Source organism: Electrophorus electricus, chromosome 9 (genome assembly GCF_013358815.1).
Source record: "Electrophorus electricus isolate fEleEle1 chromosome 9, fEleEle1.pri, whole genome shotgun sequence".
Taxonomy (NCBI): Eukaryota; Metazoa; Chordata; class Actinopteri; order Gymnotiformes; family Gymnotidae; genus Electrophorus; species Electrophorus electricus.
This window is the reverse complement of record NC_049543.1, coordinates 4,679,720-4,700,000: the sequence shown is the minus strand read 5'-3', so window position 1 is coordinate 4,700,000 and position 20,281 is coordinate 4,679,720. Positions and strand designations below refer to the sequence as shown.

The 20,281-nt window shown below is 42.5% G+C and overlaps 3 protein-coding genes across 4 annotated transcripts in view; 1 reads left to right on the top strand and 2 right to left on the bottom strand.

The window, feature by feature from the left end:
- whrnb (whirlin b) overlaps positions 1 to 4,993 on the bottom strand; it is a 47,418-nt gene extending 42,425 nt beyond the window's left edge. For both annotated transcript variants that reach the window (XM_035530288.1, XM_035530289.1), the window contains exon 1: positions 3,656 to 4,993. In XM_035530288.1, the coding sequence (XP_035386181.1) occupies positions 3,656 to 4,414 (759 nt within the window). In that variant the 5' untranslated portion in view covers positions 4,415 to 4,993. The remainder of the gene's footprint in view (positions 1 to 3,655) is intronic.
- A 2,791-nt stretch (positions 4,994 to 7,784) lies between these two features.
- noxa1 (NADPH oxidase activator 1) lies at positions 7,785 to 14,185 on the bottom strand. Its single transcript, XM_027010864.2, has 16 exons — positions 14,137 to 14,185; positions 13,502 to 13,692; positions 13,250 to 13,332; positions 12,987 to 13,095; positions 12,217 to 12,348; positions 11,770 to 11,877; positions 11,616 to 11,675; positions 11,308 to 11,345; positions 10,905 to 11,043; positions 10,715 to 10,783; positions 10,187 to 10,265; positions 9,826 to 9,923; positions 8,790 to 8,932; positions 8,578 to 8,683; positions 8,060 to 8,183; positions 7,785 to 7,879 (listed from the first exon to the last, which is right to left on the bottom strand). Exons 2-16 carry the CDS (start codon positions 13,673 to 13,675, stop codon positions 7,785 to 7,787), a joined length of 1,557 nt encoding a protein of 518 aa, XP_026866665.1. The 5' UTR covers positions 13,676 to 13,692; positions 14,137 to 14,185.
- A 1,100-nt stretch (positions 14,186 to 15,285) lies between these two features.
- On the top strand, positions 15,286 to 19,447 carry dpp7 (dipeptidyl-peptidase 7). Its single transcript, XM_027010848.2, has 13 exons — positions 15,286 to 15,453; positions 15,547 to 15,682; positions 15,769 to 15,908; positions 16,274 to 16,437; positions 16,585 to 16,720; positions 16,813 to 16,894; positions 17,015 to 17,181; positions 17,563 to 17,623; positions 17,788 to 17,906; positions 18,074 to 18,230; positions 18,422 to 18,486; positions 18,619 to 18,689; positions 18,889 to 19,447. The coding sequence occupies exons 1-13, from the start codon at positions 15,370 to 15,372 to the stop codon at positions 18,989 to 18,991; spliced, it is 1,485 nt and encodes a 494-aa protein (XP_026866649.2). The 5' UTR covers positions 15,286 to 15,369; the 3' UTR covers positions 18,992 to 19,447.
- Positions 19,448 to 20,281: the final 834 nt, after the last annotated feature.

Genomic DNA, 20,281 nt, shown 5'->3' with positions numbered 1-20,281 from the left:
TTGTTAAGTCTTCATTCTTGCGTGTACCTGTGTCTGTTGTTCCCTGTGGTCCTCGCCTGTACCTGTGCACCTGTGTCTGTTGTTCCCTGTGGTTCTCGCCTGTACCTGTGCACCTGTGTCTGTTGTTCCCTGTGGTTCTCGCCTGTACCTGTGCACCTGTGTCTGTTGTTCCCTGTGGTTCTCGCCTGTACTTGTGCACCTGTGTCTGTTGTTCCCTGTGGTTCTCGCCTGTACCTGTGCACCTGTGTCTGTTGTTCCCTGTGGTTCTCGCCTGTACCTGTGCACCTGTGTCTGTTGTTCCCTGTGGTTCTCGCCTGTACTTGTGCACCTGTGTCTGTTGTTCCCTGTGGTTCTCGCCTGTACCTGTGCACCTGTGTCTGTTGTTCCCTGTGGTTCTCACCTGTACCTGTGTCTGTTGTTTCCTGTGGGACTCCAATAACTTTGCTCCTTTATTTTTGCCTTCCCCAGCTCCTGTATCTCCCTCTTTCTGTCCCTGTGTCCATCCATGTGTCCGCTCTGGTGCCAGTGTCGGTTTTGTTTCTGTCCCAGTCCCGTCTTCCATCGTCGTTTGCTGTCTCCTCGGCCTCTCCTTTCGTCAACCCCGGTCTGTTTCTGTACGGACATGGTTGGCCCCTCCTAGCATACCTGACTCCATGGTTTCCCTGCCTCCTGTCTTTTTGCTTTACTTCCTTCTTCTGGTTGTTTTCTCCACTGCTAATGAATTGCACCTGTGTCTAGTTGTCCTCATTACCCTGCGTTTGCTGGTTATTGTGTGCTTTTGTTTATGTATAGCCGGACTCTACGTGTTGGCTCACTGACCCTGGACCGTTATAACGACTCTGAATATGGATTTGCTCTTAATAAATCTCGCTCTTCTCCGCACATGCGTCCGCATCCTAATCGGTCCACGTTATAAAAGCAAATTGGCAATGAGAGAATCAATAACACCTCCATTGTTACCTTGCTTGATTTTTTTTTAATCGTTTTCATAATTTGTACAAGAACCATGTCCGCCATTGTCAAAGCATTTAAGTTACATTTTTAACGTTCTATATTGAAAATAAGTGTGACAGCAGCAGATCATGCATTTGAATTATTGCTTTTAATAATTTTGTTTGTGAACGCGAAGCATTTTTGGCTGTGTCCAGTATCCTCTCACAACATTGGTGTTAACGTCAGCGATGGTTAAAATGTCTGGGGTTTAATCGTGATTGCCCCGCAACGTTGGTTGTAACCGGATTTAGCTTATCTTGGGGGTTGGCAAACAACTATAATCTATAAACGTGCAAAAGAAAACAACGGAATATTTTTCAGGCTTTTGAAACTGTAGATTCTGCCGAGGGCACGATGAACGCCGAGTCTAGTGCTAGCATTGACGTTACGTCAGAAGCTAACAGCCAGCTACATATCCATGATCCGACCTATTCCAGTGTAAGAATGGGCAGGAATACTTTCATTTCAACTCAACTGTAATTTAAATTGTTTACTGTAGAAGTTTGGTTTGATCTTGAGGTTGCATATTGTTGTTGGCTACTATTTTTATATCCGTACCTGCTGACGATACTGCTAAATGGGAGCCTGCCCAATTCTACTGCATGCTTATCTAGACTATAGTTAATATCGAATATATTTTTGGGACCTTTTGGCTGGTCTTTGAAATGCATGCGGCAGAGTAATCCAAGTTTTATGATGAGTGGCATCAGTAACGTGCAATAAAAATAAAAAAAACTCCCTCGCTCACTTTCTCAATGAGCAGTTGTTTGCGCGTGCGTATTAGAGGGCGGGCAGTGCTTGTGCATAAAATAAAATATAATCTTGCCGGGACCAGGGTGTGCTGACAATGACCAGTTACTTGCATATTCTGCACAAATGGTTTAAACAGACAAAATTTGCAATTCATTTGCAATTGCTGTTGTCTCTTTGAAAGTAATCCGTTTACAATCCTCGCCTTCGTATCCTGCAACTTAACGTTAAAATTACATTTAATAACTGAAAATGATTACAATTATTAAATGATTGCAATTATTAAAATTCAGTTTTGACTAGTAAGAAACGAAGTTCCACAGGTCAAATTTAAATTCGCGATATCAAATATTGAATTCTAAACATTTAAAATTCAATTTTGTTTAGTACCAATTCACCTTCATACAAGTAAAAATTATATTTTGTCTCGTAACACTTGCCCCAGGATGTGATCGTAAATTAAAAAATACGAATAATTTTTTAAAGGCCTTCAACCTTACCTCTTGTGATGGCGCCCTAGAATTCGGGGCTGTACCAATGCATTTCATACAGCTATGTAAACTTGTCATAATTACTACATTTGCTGTGTGTGCTGCAATTACTACATTTGCTGTGTGTGACGCGTTTACTGTAAGGTTATAACTCAACGTGTCTAAACTCCTAATCCCTCCATTTGACGCCGCTAAGAAAGTCAAACACGGGTCTGTGCAAAAAGCAGGCGTGAGATTCAGCGACCACAACTACTGAAATAAATCCGGAGAGAGAACTTTTCGGGGATTAAGATACGGAAGCTGGAGATGATCCTCCACATTCAGAAGCCTCTGTTCACTTATAACGCAAGACAAGTTTACCAAAATCAGAACCAATCAGACCAGTGTATTTAAACGAAAGCATCAATCGTGTTTGAAATGTTATTTTTGTGAGTACCAGGAGCCGTCTGTTCAAGCTATGCCAAGCTATTAACTGATGCGAGCTGCATTAGCGCAGATTCCCAGCAACGAAATGTGCGGTCTGCCTGTGCAATGAGATTTTTGCATTACTCACACGCGCACGCCACCAACGTCAGTGAGACAGAGAACAGAAAGACAGAAGAAGAGCAAATACAGTTCCTGGCAGAGACTAGATTCAGTGTTCGCAAACAAACATACTGATCCCCGCCCACACACACGCGGTGACAGAGAAAGAGAAACGCCAAGTGCCTTTCATCATTTCCCACTTGAAACACCTAGTTATCTGGACCCATTATGTAATCACGCGCAGCTTTAAACTCACACTGAAAACAAATAAATAAATAATAAAGAATGCAATGTAATTTGAAATATGCACATTTAAAATAGATTTTAGAGCTGAAAGCACTAACCAAATCAAAAGCCATTCTATCCAATTAGGAAGTTGCATTAAGAAAACCCAGGAAAACAAGGCAGTGAAAAAAGGCCAAGGCAGAGAGGATGTGAGAGTGGAGCCAATCAGTGAGCCCGTAGCAGCGCCCCAGGCGTGGCAGCTGGAGTCGTAGGAGACGCTGGAGTCGTAGGAGACGCTGGAGTCTGTGCCACACCGCTGTGTCATCAAGTGGCCAGAATAAGTACAACATTGACTGTGATCCTGCTAAAGCCAGTGACCAGGCCTGGGATTCAGGCCAAAGATTCATCCGCAGAGATATGAGTAAAGCACACCTGAGGGATTTAATGGTATTTGGGCAAAGGGGGCAACTGCTTGCATTTCAAAACAGACGAAATGAACCAGAGCAAGGAAAGTGTGGACCTTACATCATCTTTTTCATATTGCGTGTGTGACACAAAAATACATAATTAATAAAATATAGGACAGGTATGCACAAACTAACCCCCCCCCCCCCCCCCAACACACACACACACACACACACACACACACACACTCACACTCTCACTCTCACCTTAACTGCCTCTCCATGGGTGACTCGGTCAAAAACCATGTCATTGACGGTGATGATCTGGTCTCCAACTCTCAGTCCCTCTCTCTCTGCTGAGGATCCTGGCTCCACCAGGGAGACGTAGATTCCTACTCCGTGTTCTGAACCGCCCCGGATGCTGAAGCCCAATCCCTCATTGCTCTTGCTGCGTTTCAGGGTAACCTGTCGGATTTCGTCGGGCGCCTCATGCGTCTGCGCCATGGTTAGGCTCGGGACTGCGGGCGCTGTTCCCTCAGCGGTGGTGCTGATATCGGGCAACGGCTGTGAAGTTACGTGGCAAGGCTGAGCCTGTTCCTGCTGCTCGACAAAGTGGACTGAGGGGGTTCGGACATGCACGTTTATATTATTTGTATTATTTATTTCGTCGGGACACTGTGGGTTGACGGCAGTTGTTAACAGTTCTGTTTTTAAATAGAGACCTTCTGAAGTGTACTGGTCAAACAACAGTTGATCTGAGCGTGGGATAACGAGGCGCAGCATGGGTAACAGCTGGCGTTTGCTAGGTGTATTGAGAATGATTTTGAGAGTCTGAACAAGATCGAATACATTGCGCTTGGCGTGGTAGACGTTGAGACAGTGGATGAACTGCTCTCTCTCGAAGTCGTTGAGCAACACGTTGAGCGCGTTATGTAGCTTCTTCACGTTAACGGACAATGCGCGCCCGCCGGACCCCATAGAGTTCGCACCCGATTTCAGCGACGCGCGCTCCAGATCTGTGCTCATCCTTTAACTCGAGCAAAAGAACAATGTCGTGGGAAGATTTCAGATTACGCACTGAGAAAAGCGCTGAAGTAGCGTCCCCTCTTTTCGTGGAACAGAACCGCACCGCACTTGTTCCATGTAGCCTTGTTTGCAGATAAGACTCGTCATATTTAGTTGCTTGCTAAACCTTGCTATCGGGCAGAATCGGTTAAGTGTGTCCTCACTTATGAAAGGCTAATATAAAGTTTAAAAGGATACTGAAAGAAAAAAATAAAATAAAAATCACACCATAAAGGCCCATTATATAATTCTAAGCAAAGGTATATGTAGGTCTCCCGTTAGATATGCAAAAAGCTGACTAGAATTGAAAATTGTACTGTTTCGGCAGAAACAAATGTAGAAAAGCCATACCATTAATGAATTAAGTCCAACGAGGTATCGAAGTGTGTGAGAGTTCATTCCACCCCAAACAGTTGTATTAGTGAACAGCCGGAGAGATAAAACAATTGCAGAGTGAAAAGCAGCATAGTAACGTCGGAGACGCGCGCTTCAACTTTCCTGCCGCGTTCAGCTCGTGTGCCGTGGACCGCTCGCCTTCCTTGCCGCTGAGGCTACAGTGAAACGCGCAGAGCAGCGCACCGGAGGAAATGACGCAGGCGACCACGTTGCCTAGGAACAAACAACATTGTAGTTCTGCTTGGTCAGAAAAGGGAACGTCTTTCAAGTGCGGTATTTTTAGTCCTCAGGGTTTACGTCGGAATGGTCGCGGACTGGTTCCGATAGTACCAGTCATAGGTGACCGATGCGATGTGACGCCTGAAACACTCTTGAACGTTGGCGTGTAAGTCTTGAGTATCAAACGCATGCCGTGGCCTCATTTGTTCCTCTGTTTGGCTTGCATATTGGCGCTATACATTTTCGAATTATTTTTGATGTATGATTGAATTTTCAAGCAAGGCCACAAGCCTTCTTCATTTGGAAATTGCTCACATTGTCATTCTCCTTCCATTAAGAGGAAGGAATGTACAAATACTACAGAATGAGGACAGTGTTTGGATGTGCGTACGCGTGTTTCAAACAACATCGACCTCACTAATCTCCATCTGGGCGAAGTAAACAGTATCTTAAACCCTCCTAGTTTCTTAATTCAGTGAAATCGCTGCTGCCCTCCTTTAGTGAGCTACAGAGAACTCTCCATCAGTGGCTGTGTGGCCTGAGGAGAAAAACAAAGAACTTGATTCCTCATACAGTCCCTCTACGGACCAGTAAACAAACGCTTTGGTTGACTCTGCTGACCACCTTAAACAGTTACTTACTCAGGCTACTCAGTAGCAGTAGCCTTACTCAGGCTAAACAGTTACTTACTCAGTTTGACTAATGGAGTCCCCTCTGTTGCATCAGTAAGCCCGTATGATGTGGGTCATCTCTTTAAGCGTGTAAGGAAAAATTAGTTGAGGCTACAGACATCTACCCAATGGATCAGTCACACGCCGTACCTTGGGCTATTAATAGTCGCAGATGGTCGCATCTGAAGCGGTCGTTCCCATTCACTTCTGCCGTATTTTCTTTGAGTTAACCCACCGCGTCTGCCGAGGATTTTGGCCCACAGATTTATAGCTTTTTAAGACGATGCAATTAAGATAAACGAGCTTGACTCGTCATTAGTTTGCAATTTACTTTTCTCAGCACCACGTTGTAAAAAGAAATGAATGGACAAATGATGGATCCGAATGAGACGTGTAGCTAATCCTCGGTCTTGAAAGTTTTGCGATACGGAGTGAGATATAGCCTTAATTAGATTCAGGGGTCCTCAAATGTGTGTGTGTGCGCGCAGACACACACCGGAAAGAGAGGCCGGGTCACGCCTCCACTCCATTAACCACAATACTGCTGAAACCTCACGTCCAGCTTCGTTTCCTCTTAGAAACGACTGGGAGAATGATCTAAGCATACTGCTCCAACATCTGACCAAGTGTGACAGTGGAGCGTATGGTGGAGCTGGGTGCAGGGGACTATGTTTTAGATGAAAAAGCAACATGTGGCCCACCCGGCTATGATAAACCATTGTTATAAAAGTGTCGTTTGGTAGACCCTTAATACTATATAGATTTGTCCTGAGGTGAACTGGAAGCTAAGAGAGGCAGGTGGCAGTTATATAAATGAGAACTGGTCACACGTGGAACACTAAAGCTCCTTGGACTTTGTATGATTTGGTGATGTCCAAAAGCATCCAAAATTCCTCCTTCCACATATTACTATACTACATTAGCCTATTTATCCAAATTAACCCACATGGACTCTAACGTGCTTCGGCCCGAGTGCCGGTGGGCGTGGTGCAGGACGCACAGACTTCCTGACGGGGACGAACATTTATTTCATAAAGGACAGCGGCACTCACACGTATTACAAACGATAAACATGATACACAATAATACATCTAACACAAACACGTTACATTCAGACATTACGTCTACATACACACAGACAAAACGAAGTACAGGTGTGTGGAGGCGTGGCCACAAATGAAAGTCCTCCCACTGCACGTGGCTGGCCAAACCACGTGCCTCGCGGGAGTCGAGCGTTCCGTGACAGACTCTAGTTAGGGTTCACTTTAAATTCTCTAAATGTCATTTAATTATGTCTAAAAGTGCTTCCAGATAGTACATTTAATCTGATAAGAGAATGATTGAGCACAAATATATATTGCAGCAAAGCTATAAACCAAAGAAATGTTTGCAGTAGGAAAAGTTAGCACAAATATCACCTTTAGAAGAGCAAAATTTCTAATCAGCAAAAAAAAGATAAATGAAAAGAACCTATCATGCTGTATCAGAACAAAGCATGATTAGAAATGTCTGATCCTTTCACTTGAAAGTTCCTGCTATTTCTTTTAGTCAGATAACAGACAATCGAGTGAATGACTCATCAGTCAAAGGCAACTACATTACCTATTATCCATTCAGAAAGCTTTACAGGAAGCTTCCATGTTATGACATAAACCTAGATTTTATGCATGTATTGTATCAAACAGAATTGTTCCTCAGAGAGTTTAAGTATTTACTCAAGTAAACTATAATAATTCCAATAAGTAATGCAGGTAAATCTGATTGAAAGTCATATTTGTTCTAAGATTCAATTAATTTTTAACTGTGTAATATTACAGAAATGTCCTCAATGATTCTCAAAGTGAGATGGAAAAATAAGAAATGTGATTACATATAAACAAATTGATTATAAAGATTTTTGTGTGTGTGTGTGTGTGTGTGTGTGTGTGTGTGATAGGTGTTAACGTATGATTGACTTTAAGTTGTATGAAATATGTAAAGTAATGTCCAAGACATGTACCCTAATTACAGTCATATATGGCTAATTTAGATTTTGTAGTGATGTTTTATTGTCTGACTTTATCTGACTCTTTATAGGCAAAGCAACTTGGGAAAATTCCAATATTTCCACCAGTGTGTCCCTCCAGCCATTCTTCATTCACTGCAAAACAGAATAGCTTCAGATACAGTGTAATGTGACTTTGCTCGACTTATAAGGAAAGGATAGTTATTTAGAGAAGTGCCTCATAACATGACAGCACTACCACAATGTACCGTAACTCTAATTAGTTGCATATATATGGTATAAACAATACAAATGGTGCTTTCCAGGTGTATGTACCTTCACTGAGGACGTCGATGGTGTCCCCCTCACTAAACTCAAGGTCCTCAGGGCCCTGTGGCACATAGTTATATAGTGCCACCATCTGGTATAGAATAGTTCTGCCGGCCAGAGGATCCTCGGGCTGGATAAGGTGAGATTTCCAGAGGACATAAAACACAGCCCTGAGTCATTAGACAAGAACAGTTTTCATTGTTTTCACTATGTACTCCAGCAACCTGGATTTGAAGTGAAACATCTGTACTGCCTAAATTATGTAGTTACCCCAGGTCTGTGAATACATAGTCTTCCTTACTGAATTGTAACAATCAATTTAACAGGAAATGTAAAAGAAATGATCATTTAAAATGAAATATAAATATAAAAAGGACTGCGACTCTATTATGATACAGCCTCTTGAGACATTCTGCACTGTAACCTCAGTCATTGTTTAAGTTCAGAGCCAGTCTGCTGGATTGTAGTGCCACACAAAACTGTGCTGCTTAGTTCACCTGTAGTGAAAATCACGGAATGACTACCTGACACCACAGGGTTGCTCGGCCCGACTCTACCACCTTGGCCAGGCCCTCTACTCTTCCGTCCCCCTCCAGGGGTCTCAATACTGGGGACCCATGTTGCTTGTGCCTACAGGAGGACACAGGAGATGAGCCGAAGCCATTCGTCTGATAGCCTTGAAAATGCATTTAAAACTGTGGCTGAGAAAAGCAGGTTGGCAAGTTGTAAGAATTACCTAAGGCGAATGAATGCAGAAGGCTGTCCTAATTTCTGAGCGATTCTCTCCTGTAGCTCATGGTACGGTGTGTCTAGTGGTACACTGAGGGCTATGGTGTATCTGTAGTGTACCTTTAGTATGGCTGATCCTGCTCCCTTAGTCTTGGGTAAAGTAAAAAAAAAAAAAAAAAGTGAAATGTGTTTACAGACTCACACTCTTATAAGCTTGGATACACAACTTAGATTTTTCTTGGAACACTCCAAGAAAAAAACAATGTAATTTGATCAGTTTCTGTATCATATCACATGATAGTCAGATGGAGTCAAGTTCAATGACCCATATTTAAGCGCGAAGCAAACGTCTTTTTCTTTTTCTTTTCCGGTCCAATTACATTTCCTACATGTGAATTATCACACATATGCTTCCGGAGGCTCTGACATTGGACAATATTCAGGTCTAGTCCTCTGAGGCAGAGAGCATATGGTGCTTTGCTCTCAAATAGTCCAGGTTATATTTTTATCTGGCTTCGTTTTCCTCCCTTGGGTTTCAGTCCTGACTGAATCAGGCCATATCAAAGTGCTGTTCACTGACTGAATTTGATTTCTCCCAGAGAAGCCAAGAGAGGCTTCTGGATTAGTCATATTCAGCCTCGTACTTCAAAAGCATGATTTAGCTGGAGCGATAAAGTTTAAAAGCATTTCAAAAGAGGAATAAATACCACTTGCTTACCATATTCTGGAAGAGCAAACTATAGGTCAAACACTAATAACACTTCAGAAGGAAGACTAATCCTTTTATATTAAAACATCTCACACAAACACAGATATAAATATTTATTAAAGCCTGCACTTGCCATGTGCATAGAAACACCTGCCTAAAATAGAAATGTGATGTTTTTTCACAGGTATACAGGGTGAAACTGAACGTTTTATGATTGAAATCTCTAGTATTATCATAAAGACATGTCTTCCAGGAATGGCTCATTTCCCCAGACAGGCCTATCACAAATTCCTTGAGTACAGGCAAGTTTTAGTTGGCTATAGTTCACTCTCACCTGCTGGGCAGGGTTGGCTATGGGGCTGGTGGGCTGTTGGGCTTGCTGTAATCCTGCTGAGCTGGGCTGTGTTGTGGAAGGAGAGGGTGGGGCCAGGTCTACAGGCAAATCAAAGCCCAAATGGCATGGCAACAGAAACACGTTCAGACAATTTAGAAATAAATATTTTCAACATCCCTTTTTTCCTAACAAACTACACTGGTTTGAGAGTCTCATTAACTAGGTCTCAGTGGCTAACAGTTTAGATGAATTCTATGATTAAACACCAGTTATTATAAAATTCAGGACTGGATTTAGATCTGGAGGCCAAAATTGAATGACCAAGTGTAATCAGTTGGGGCTTTAACGCAGTTGGCTGTACCTGGGGGAGACGAAGTCACAGTCTGTGGGCGCGTGGGCGGCTTCAGGCTGGGCGGGAGAGGGATTCCATGGGGCAGGCTCTGCAGAGGGCAGAGACGGTGGCTGAGTAGGTCCTGGCTGTTCATAAATCTACCAGAGGTTAAGCACGCATTAACAGAGTTTGACACGGATAGGCATAGAGGAGAATCTTTTTAATGCCAGTGATTTCCTCAGTTTAGCTCCTTTTTATTATCAGTTCAAATTTTCAGCCTTTGGTTTGCTGGAAAATAATACTAAATGGACATTTTTATTTTTGGAAAAATAACCTTTGTCTTTATTTTTGGAAAACATGTAAGCCAGTATCTATTAGAAGCTCTGAATAAAGGCACACATTTTTAGGTCACCTCCTACAAAAACAAATGATGAAGAGTTGATAATACAGGAGAGGGAGAAACATTCTGATATGTTATGACTGTATGCACTAAAGGTAGTGTGAACTGTAATAAACCAGGAATACTAATAGTCAAATCAAAAATAAAGAACTGCTTACATCTTTTTTATTTTTGCTTTTCGTTTTTTTTGTCACAGGTTCAAGCAGGTGGTTAGGAAGCAGGCCTCTCTAGAGCAAAAAAAAAAAAAGAGTACAGAAGGAAAATATAAATAAGCATTGTGCCTCTAAAAACATCACGCAGCGTGAGTCACGCTGCACTGGAACGTTACTAAAAGATATCGGACCGCACCTTGCCGTCGTATATAACTGTAGCCAGACCGTCCCTGTCATTGTCGCTGAACACGAACACGTGCGCTCCAACGGGAACGGTCAGCTCTCCCGCGCCTCGGGCCACATACTTGCACTTCACGCGCATGTAGCGCGAATCCCTACAAGCGGCGCTCGTTAGGTAACGATTTGTCTCGCTCTCCCGGGTCAGCTCACCTCATACTGGGTTCGCAATATTGGCTGTGCAGTTCGTTAAAGCTAGCTGTTGTTGTTATTACTGTTTTTGTCACTGGTGATATTTGTATACAGCTCTTTCATAAGGTTATGTCAAGGTGTTTATATTATTGACAATGTGCAGACGTATTTGAGGATCAGTCTTTTACTTTATAAGGATATGACCTTTAATTACTGATGAGTATACTTACTGACCCTCCTCTACCTTTGGCTCATAATACCCAGGTTTCTGCAAAGAAACACATACAGCCAAGTGTGGTTTAATCTGAAACCTGAGACAAGTGTTGCAAGAGCTACATTGCCACAACAGTGCTCAAATCCTTATAGCTTTCTGGCTAGAGTTGTAAAGACAAGTTGTCACTATGAGCTTTTCTTTCATTGCAGTCCAAAATGGACGTGAAAAGTGAAGCTGATGTATGTCTGATTGTGTCATATTTGATAGCCTCCCCAAACATAACCAAAATGTTATTTCATATTAAATTAGAAGAGGTAATCCTACCTGCAACCTGAGAGGTTCAAAGCCTCCAAAGTCATCATTTGGGATGTCAGAAATTATGACCTGGAAAATAGAATGTTAAATGAGATATTTATCATTTTAGTCTTTTGAAGGCCTCTGCTGACCAACAGTTGCTAACTTTAGTAAGTAGGATTACCTCCGCTTTACCCAGGAAGTCTCTTGGATGAAGTTCCTCCACATCCTGCTTCCTGGGCCGGAACACCAATCCTTCTGGGACCATGAGAGGAACGATCACCTCCCTCCTCTACCAAAGACGCAAATACAGCAATATGTGGAATTAAAGCTTCTACCGCTGGCTACCATTAACAATCTACTGCCAGAGCTGAATGAACCATCCTTCCGCAGCATGGATATACTGCATTGACTTTTTTTTTATTTTTTTTTTACATTTTTACATTATATTATTTAGATTTTGTAAACTATAATTGTAAGATTAATTAAGGATTTTACAACACGTGAGCCCCCATATATCCTTTTCTAAAAAAAGTAAATAAACATTATATATAAATATAAAGGTGATGGTTATCCAGGACTGGGTATGGGGGTGAGGGCATGTGGAATAGCAGCATATGCTGAGGCTCACTGCTATGTTGCTCATAGCGGAGTCCATCTGGCTGCCCCGCCCACCCCGCTCCTGGGAGGCCGACAGCAGTGTTTGTTCCGCTTTCTCCCACTGGTTCATTCTGCAGTAGACCGCTGCTGCATTATACAGGACCTGTGAAACACACACACACACACACACACACACACACACAGAGACAAAAAATCCCCAATACATCAACATTGAACTTTAGTGATATTATGTCATAATGTCACAATCCTATGTGCAACCTGTTGTGTTTGTTGGGAATACAATGTGTGTGACATCATCATTCACTGTAAGACGCAGGATTTCCTCATGTTGGAAATTCCATCGCATACCAGGAAGTAGACCAGAAACACTTTCAGTATTTTTATCCTCTCGAGTAGGTAATGAAATCCATTTTCCTCATCACCCTCCCTACCCCAAATTCACAACATGCTATACAGGAACAAATATGTGCACACACATATTTCCCCCAGCTCAAGTTGCTTCAGCTGGGCAAAGCTCCACCTTGCCGTTGTGGAATGTGTGGCGTGTCTTTTTGCTCCTTGGCATTTGACATTTCATAAGACTAGAGCACTCCCTTTTGCGTCTTAAAGAGGATTTGCTGACAGCCATCAACCCAGGTGGATCCAAGCACCACCACCACACACAATGGCAGCATTGACCTCAGGGAAACGAGAATGCCAGCAATTTCCTTGTGGGTTCGTGGCAGATGATAAGAAGGAATATGAAAACGGAGAAATGTGAAGGTTTGTGGGTGCTCCAACCTGCCAGCTGTAGAGTTTATAGCGCAGTCCCAGCTGTTTGTAGTCAATGACAGCATTGTCTCGCATATACTTCTGTGCCCACATACAGTCACGTAGAGCCTCTTCCAGTCTGAGAAAGAGAGACGGAGCACACAAAGACTGAGGTCATGAAGCAGAAAAAAAACTGTCAGACGGCTCAAAAAGTCCAGCTTGCCCATTGCACGTGCATTAATCCACAGAGACTGACTCTGACTGCCATGAAGATGTGACAGCAGCTATCACACCTGTTTGCCATCATGTGCACAGCAGCCCTTTGAAAGAAACCTACGGCAAGCCTCTCATCCTTTGCAATAACCTGATCCAAAGCCTGAAACCACATGAAACATTCAAACACACTCAGGTACTCTTATAAACCTAAGGTCAGTCATTTGTTATCAGTCATGCTCACTTACCAGCTACAGGTCCTTACAGACTTTTACAGGCTGTGTCTGCTATTTTGGTTTCCTTGGCACCTGTATTTGGCGGGGTGGGCTTACTTTGATTGCCAGATCAATCTGGCGCAGGGAGAGGTGGACGGCTGCGGTGACGAACAGCGTGCGAGAGGTGGGCTCGGTGATAAGGTTGAGTGAGGCGAGAGCGCGGTGCAAGTCCTGGGCATCCACCGCCCGCACGGCTTCATCCCACAGTCGGATCAGCTCCGTGTACAGCATGACTCCGAATGTACAGCCTACAGCAATAATCTCTTCTCAGATAAATGCTTCATGGTTTGCACTACCTCCGGAATATGTACATTGGAGATATGCATTTCATAGAGATGATTTGGTCAATGCCGAGACTTGGTGATGAAAAAATGAATTGCCCATTCCTTGAAGGAATGTATGGAAGAACTATATGACTCCTTTGCCCTACATTTTGTCAGGTTTGTAAATGTTATGCCTTGCTAAAAAATATCATACAGCATAACAATTCCAGGCCACTACGTACAGAAAAGCAATTGCTTCCAAACGTGTAGAGTTCTGATCTTAAAACCTACTTAAGCCGTAAAAGTAGAATTATCTACTTGAAAAAGCATGAAACAAGCACGGCAAGTTTCTTTAAATGCCAGCTTTACTCCGAGCTTGCCAACGATCACAGTGAAGGCCTGAAGACGGCACTACTCACCACTACTCACCTCACCGCTTCAGCCAGTTGCAGTGGAGAAAAGTCCAGCTCCAGAGCAGGAGCTTGACACTGTATGTCTGTACCTACCAGGAACTAAAGTGTGGGAGCTGTATGTCCCGCCCTCACCTAGCAGGAAACCAGGTTTGTGACATTCCTGCAAGTTGGCAGGGTGTGGGAGTAAACAGACAAGAATACAGTGGGTCTGTGTTGAACGTGCATACACAATAGCTATCGCAAAGAGTCCTCTGAGAGATGGTAAAATTGTTGGCCATAGTGTTTGCTTTATTATGTCTAAATATTGTTATCAACTTGATGTCAGTTATGAGGAAAGGTTTATGTGTATCGTTGTTGGTTCTGGTCCAAGAGTTTATGTAACTAACTGCTTATAATATTATGTTATAATTTTGCTTTATAATATTGCTTATAGTATTAACAAGTAAGTACAGTTTTGCCTACTACAGTTTCAGAGTGATCTGTATTTCCTTGTAGATTTTAATGGTTACATTACAGTAAACAATATTGGCACACCGTTCTCCATAGTTATTGTTCTACTATATTTGTGCACTGTTAGCAAACTTTAGGCCAATGGGCTACTTTCACTATTATTGTTCCATTGTTGTTGCTGCTGCTGCTGCTGTCATGTTTGTAGTTATTAATCATTACTCTGTCTCGTTCTCTCTCTGACTCTTTAAAATCTTCATATGTGAATTTCTATTTTATTTTTATCACAGCTGTAGAATATAATGTCTCCAGGAGGTGGCGCAGCAGGAATACGTGCTCTTTGGTGTGTCTCCTGCAGCAACATTAGATGTAGGCAAAAAAACACTCATCAAAATCTATAACCTATAGATTTTAAATAGAAGTTCAGGTAAATCAGGTGCCATACAATTTAAAAAGATTAGGTCACATCACAAATTACACATTAAGTTTCTAGGTTTCTGCTATCTGCGTCTTTTATTTTGAAATGACATTTAACGTGTCAATCGAACATCAGTATAAATAAAACAGTCTAACAAAGTATTTATCTTATATATCAGTAGTGTACTCAAATGATCAGTTTTGTTTTATACTGTAGCGTAAAGTTACATTTTTAAACTTTCATTTTCGGCTGTCTGCACCATGCCTACAAAAAAAAAAAAAGAAAAAAGAAAAAGCCTGTCACATGATGCGAAATCACATGACAGTAATAAGACGCTTTAACGTTCTCTGTGCTTTGCTTTGATTTTACGAGTTTCTCCTTAGAATGGCAGGCCAGTCGTGTCTTTTTGCGCTTAGCCTCACTGTTCTCTGTGGGGGAATTGTTGCTCGGGCTTTCGGACAATCTGCGGTAAGTTGTGGGTTAGCGCTGCTGTAAGGTGTTGTTCTACTGCCGTACCGTTACTTTGGTGTAAAAATGGTTCTGTTCTTCCCTTGCGCTTAGTGGCAGCAAAGGAGATCCGCTTTCACAATAGACCCCGAGCCTCAGTTCATTGAAAAGTATTTTCCCCAAGTTCTGGACCACTTCAACTACAACAGCCTGGGCAACGGCACGTTTGCTCAGCGTTACCTCATCACAGGTCCGCACTGTTGTTCATGTTCATGTTGCTTTCTAAACCGAGGCCATAGGATTGGATGCTATATGCAGATTTTTTTGTTTCCTTAGATCAGTACTGGAGGAAGAACTATGGACCAATTTTTTTCTACACTGGCAATGAAGGAGACATATGGGACTTTGCTCTGAACACTGGATTCCTCACAGAATTGGCAGCTGTGCAGGGCGCATTGGTCATTTTTGCTGAGCATGTGAGATTGTCACCTAAAAACACAAACTGAGTCATGAGACATCTACACGTTATCAAGATCAGAACTTAGGACGTTAGTCATAGCGAGGTTTACGGTATACTGACAAGCAAAGCCTCCAGAAGAATTGTAATTTCATTAAGAAGGCTGGTCTAGGATCATTGTTCATTAAGATTTCAAATCAGGCATTGTGAGCCCATCCTGGTCAGCATCCTTTGCCCAAAATGTGTTCCCAGACGTGTATACGTGAGCTGTAAATGTAGTTTGTTTCTGTGTATGCACACATTGCTTCATTTATCTGTCTTGTGTTCTTGCAGGAATGTATTTTCCAACAACATGGGTCTTTTTTTTATTATTATTATTTCCAGAGATTTTATGGGAAATCTTTGCCTTTTGGGCAAGAATCCTTTAACATCCCACAGATAGGGCTCTTGACTGTGGAGCAGGCCCTGGCTGACTATGCCGTCATGGTAACAGAGCTGAAGAAGGAATTGGGTGCTCAAAAGTGCCCTGTTATCGTATTTGGAGGAAGGTATTTTGACCTTCAGACAGCTCAACCTACTCCGTTCTGACTCATATTAGTGATGTTCAGAAACACAGTACAGACACAAGCCTTAAGTGCACAAAATCACATTTAAACCACACTGTGCAGTATAATAACCTTACCTTCTCTGTCTAGCTATGGTGGCATGTTGAGCGTCTACATGAGAATAAGGTACCCTAACATTGTTGCTGGGGCATTAGCCGCCAGTGCTCCCATCTTGTCCACGGCAGGAATGGGTGACACCAGGCAGTTTTTCTGGGATGTCACGGCGGTGAGTCGTCCTTCTCTGCTTTTAACATTTGTATGTTCTCCTGTGTAAACTTTGAATTGCTAATTAATTCTGGTGTTAACATTCCCATGAAGGATTATGAGAATTATAACCCAGCCTGTAAAGATACAGTGAGAGAGGCATTTCAGAAGCTGCAGACATTGGCAGAGCAAGAAGGTAATTTCCTCCAAATACAAGTGAATGACACTTTAAGCCAATTGGTAACAAACCAAATGTTCTGATATATTCATCTTTTTTAAAAACCCCTCTTTATTTATTTATTTTTTGGGGGCGTAGACTACACACACATCCAATCAGCGTTTTCCCTGTGTAAGACTCCCTCCTCCCCTAAAGACATCCACCAGCTGAATGGCTTCCTGCGCAACGCCTTCACCTTACTGGCCATGTTGGACTACCCGTATAGCACTACCTTCATTACTGCGCTGCCTGCGTTCCCTGTTAAGGTTGTACTATTTGCCATTTATATCCAGTTTAGTTTTGCATGGGTACAAGTAGCATCACATGACCTCATCACCAGAGGGCACTGGTCAGCATCTGGTAGACTTATCATTTGTAAGAGGCAAATAATCTTTGTGGCTATGAAGCAATGTTATGTGCTTCAACACCCTAAGAGGGCAACCCTAAAATGCACAGTGTAACCATGCAAACAGCTGATGGGCTGGTAGATGCATAACATGAAATGCCTCTTTCCCAGTTACAGCACTACTGACTTCCCCGTTTGGTACAAGATGCACATGGGCCTCAGAGCTGCAGTTCAGTCAAAATTAGCATTGTTTGTGTCTTCACAGACAGTAACTTGTTGTCTGCTTATTTTTACACTTTAGGTGGTGTGCGATACCCTGTTGAATGGAACTGATGTGCTTTCAGCTCTTAGAGATGCTGTCGGTAAGGAACATCAACCCACTACACTGGTGGCAAATGAACAATTTTGTGTGTTCTATATTAGGGCGCGAAATCACAATTTATCTCATTTGGGTTATGATTAAAAGGAGAAACAATACACCGTTCAGTGTTTGGATGCATCATGGACCATTAACCCCCTCCCCCAGGTATTGTTTATAACGCTACAGGGGAGCAGACCTGTTATAACCTCTACTCGCTCTACGTGGAGTGTGCAGATCCTACTGGCTGTGGCCTTGGTCTTAACAGCTTGGCCTGGGACTATCAGGTTCGTCAGAAGGCTTTTTCCCTTACTGCGTCAAAAACCCAAGTCTTAGTTCACCTAGTTCTGCTGCAAGAGCAACTAAACCAACGTACAGTGTCCTTTTGTTTAGACTTGGTTTTCATACTGCAGAGTGGCGATTAAAGTATCTGTGATGCTTGGGTGTTTGCTAGGCCTGCACAGAGATTGAGATGTGCTTCGAGAGCAACAACGTGACTGACATGTTCCCACCCATGCCCTTTACCCAGAGAATGAGGGAGGATTACTGCGCAAAGCGTTGGGCGGTGGTGCCGCGCCCAGGCTGGCTCAGAACCCAGTACTGGGGGGATGGTGAGCAGATGGATATGGCCCTGCTTAACTTAACGCCTTTAGCATGCTAGAACCTACTGAAGCATACTCAGGTTTATCCACCCTTTAGAACCAACACGTTTGTTTAAACGGCTGTATTTCCTACGCAGCAGCATCCGAGTGTTGTTGTGATGCAAATTCAACAGGCTTTGTTTATGCTGCCTCCTCTCCAGCTCTTTTAACAGCTAGCAATATCATCTTCTCAAATGGCGATTTGGATCCGTGGGCGAATGGAGGGGTAAGACACTAAACCACTGACATGTTCTCCACCACAGTATGAGATTACTGAGTACTACAAAACGCTTTGCTCCAGTGGTGTAATATTGATGTCACTGCAACATTTTTTCCCCCCTCTTTCTTTAATTTCCAGATCAGGAAGTCACTAAGTCCATCTTTGATTGCCATTAACATTCCAGAGGGAGCTCATCATCTGGACCTAAGGTGAGTTGATAAAGGAAATCAGTCTTGTTTAAATCAGCACTTTCACTGTTTTGTCCAGCTGGGAGTTGTGACTGCACTTTTTACACACAAAACTGTTTCTGCGAGTTTTAATGAGCAACGGGCAATGAATTTAACAGCACAGAACCGTACCTCCCTCTGTTAAGGTATCGGAAAGATGATGAATTTTTGTCTTTGTCAGGGCATCCAATACAGCGGACCCTTCCTCTGTGGTTAAGGCGCGGCAGAGAGAGGCGGAACTCATTGCACAGTGGGTGAAAACATCCAGGGAAAAGATGTTCTGAATGTTTTGTATCACTTGTGCTTTTAAGACACCCACTTCCCCCTCCCTGAGAATTTTGCACAAAAAACGCACAACAGCTTTGAGAAATAGGCTTTTATTGACAAAAGGTTCTTTTTTTTACAAGCTCATGATTACACACTTTCCAGTTTCAGTTCCAGAAGTTAGCCTCGCTAGAGTCCCAAATCGCCAGCTTAGGCACTTGCCTCCCTTAATTAGCAATACGCTCACCATTAACAAGCCATAATGGCTGCGCCAAGGACCCCAATATGTTTTCCTAAAAAATCTTTAAAATTACAATACATCTTTGGTCAGTGATTAAGATTTGTCAATATCCATTAGGTTTAAGAAAATCAACACACCACTGGGGTGTGGTGGAAAAATAAAACGGATGAAAAGCCCTTTGTTTTAAATGGGAGACAAATGTTTGCTTTATTATAATTTAAAAAAAAAAAAAAAAGCACACACATTGGTTTGATTCATCATCAAATATATATATGTGCATGTTATTTCCCTCATTTTTATAAATAAATCTATAGACTTTTATAAATAAACAAGTGTTTCTCAGTATCTGTAAACACTCCAACCACAGGTGTTTATGGGATGGTTCAAGACAAACATAATGCTCATGTCTCAAAATGGATAACATTTTATTACCATCGCTTAGGAAGGATTCAAAGGCACAGCCAGAGTAAAATGAGTACGAGGCCAGAGAGCTGTTCAGTGTTTTAAGAACAGGCTCTAATATGACCCCAATTTCTTTCGGGTACAACACCACACATCAATGCACAAACCTAACCCACAAACAGCCTACGAGCTCAGGTGCTCATTCAGACATACAACAGCTGCACCAGCAACAAGCTGTTCTGTCAGCTGTTCTAATATAGCACATCACAGCAGACGTATGGGACGAAAAAAAGTCACAAAAGGTGCAGTTATGCTCCATGTTCACTTTTAGTTAAGGTCACATGATGGAAAGGAAAAAGAAAAAAAAACATTCTTCAAATACAGTGTTGTGCTTACTAAACACCTAGTAAACAGAACACATTCTCTCAAATAAAAAGAGACTGTTTCATCGGTTCATAACTCTATAAAGGGACACAATAAACCAATAATCAATACCAAACCAAGACACGTTGTTCCCATGTACAGGAATGGCTTTAGCTTCTGTGCCAGCAAGGGGCAGGAGCAACAGACAATATTTATACAAATCCATATTAGAATACCTTCATTGTAAACCGTAGCAGAAAATAACTAAAGCAAAGTCCATAAAACAGTGATGTAGAATTGCTTT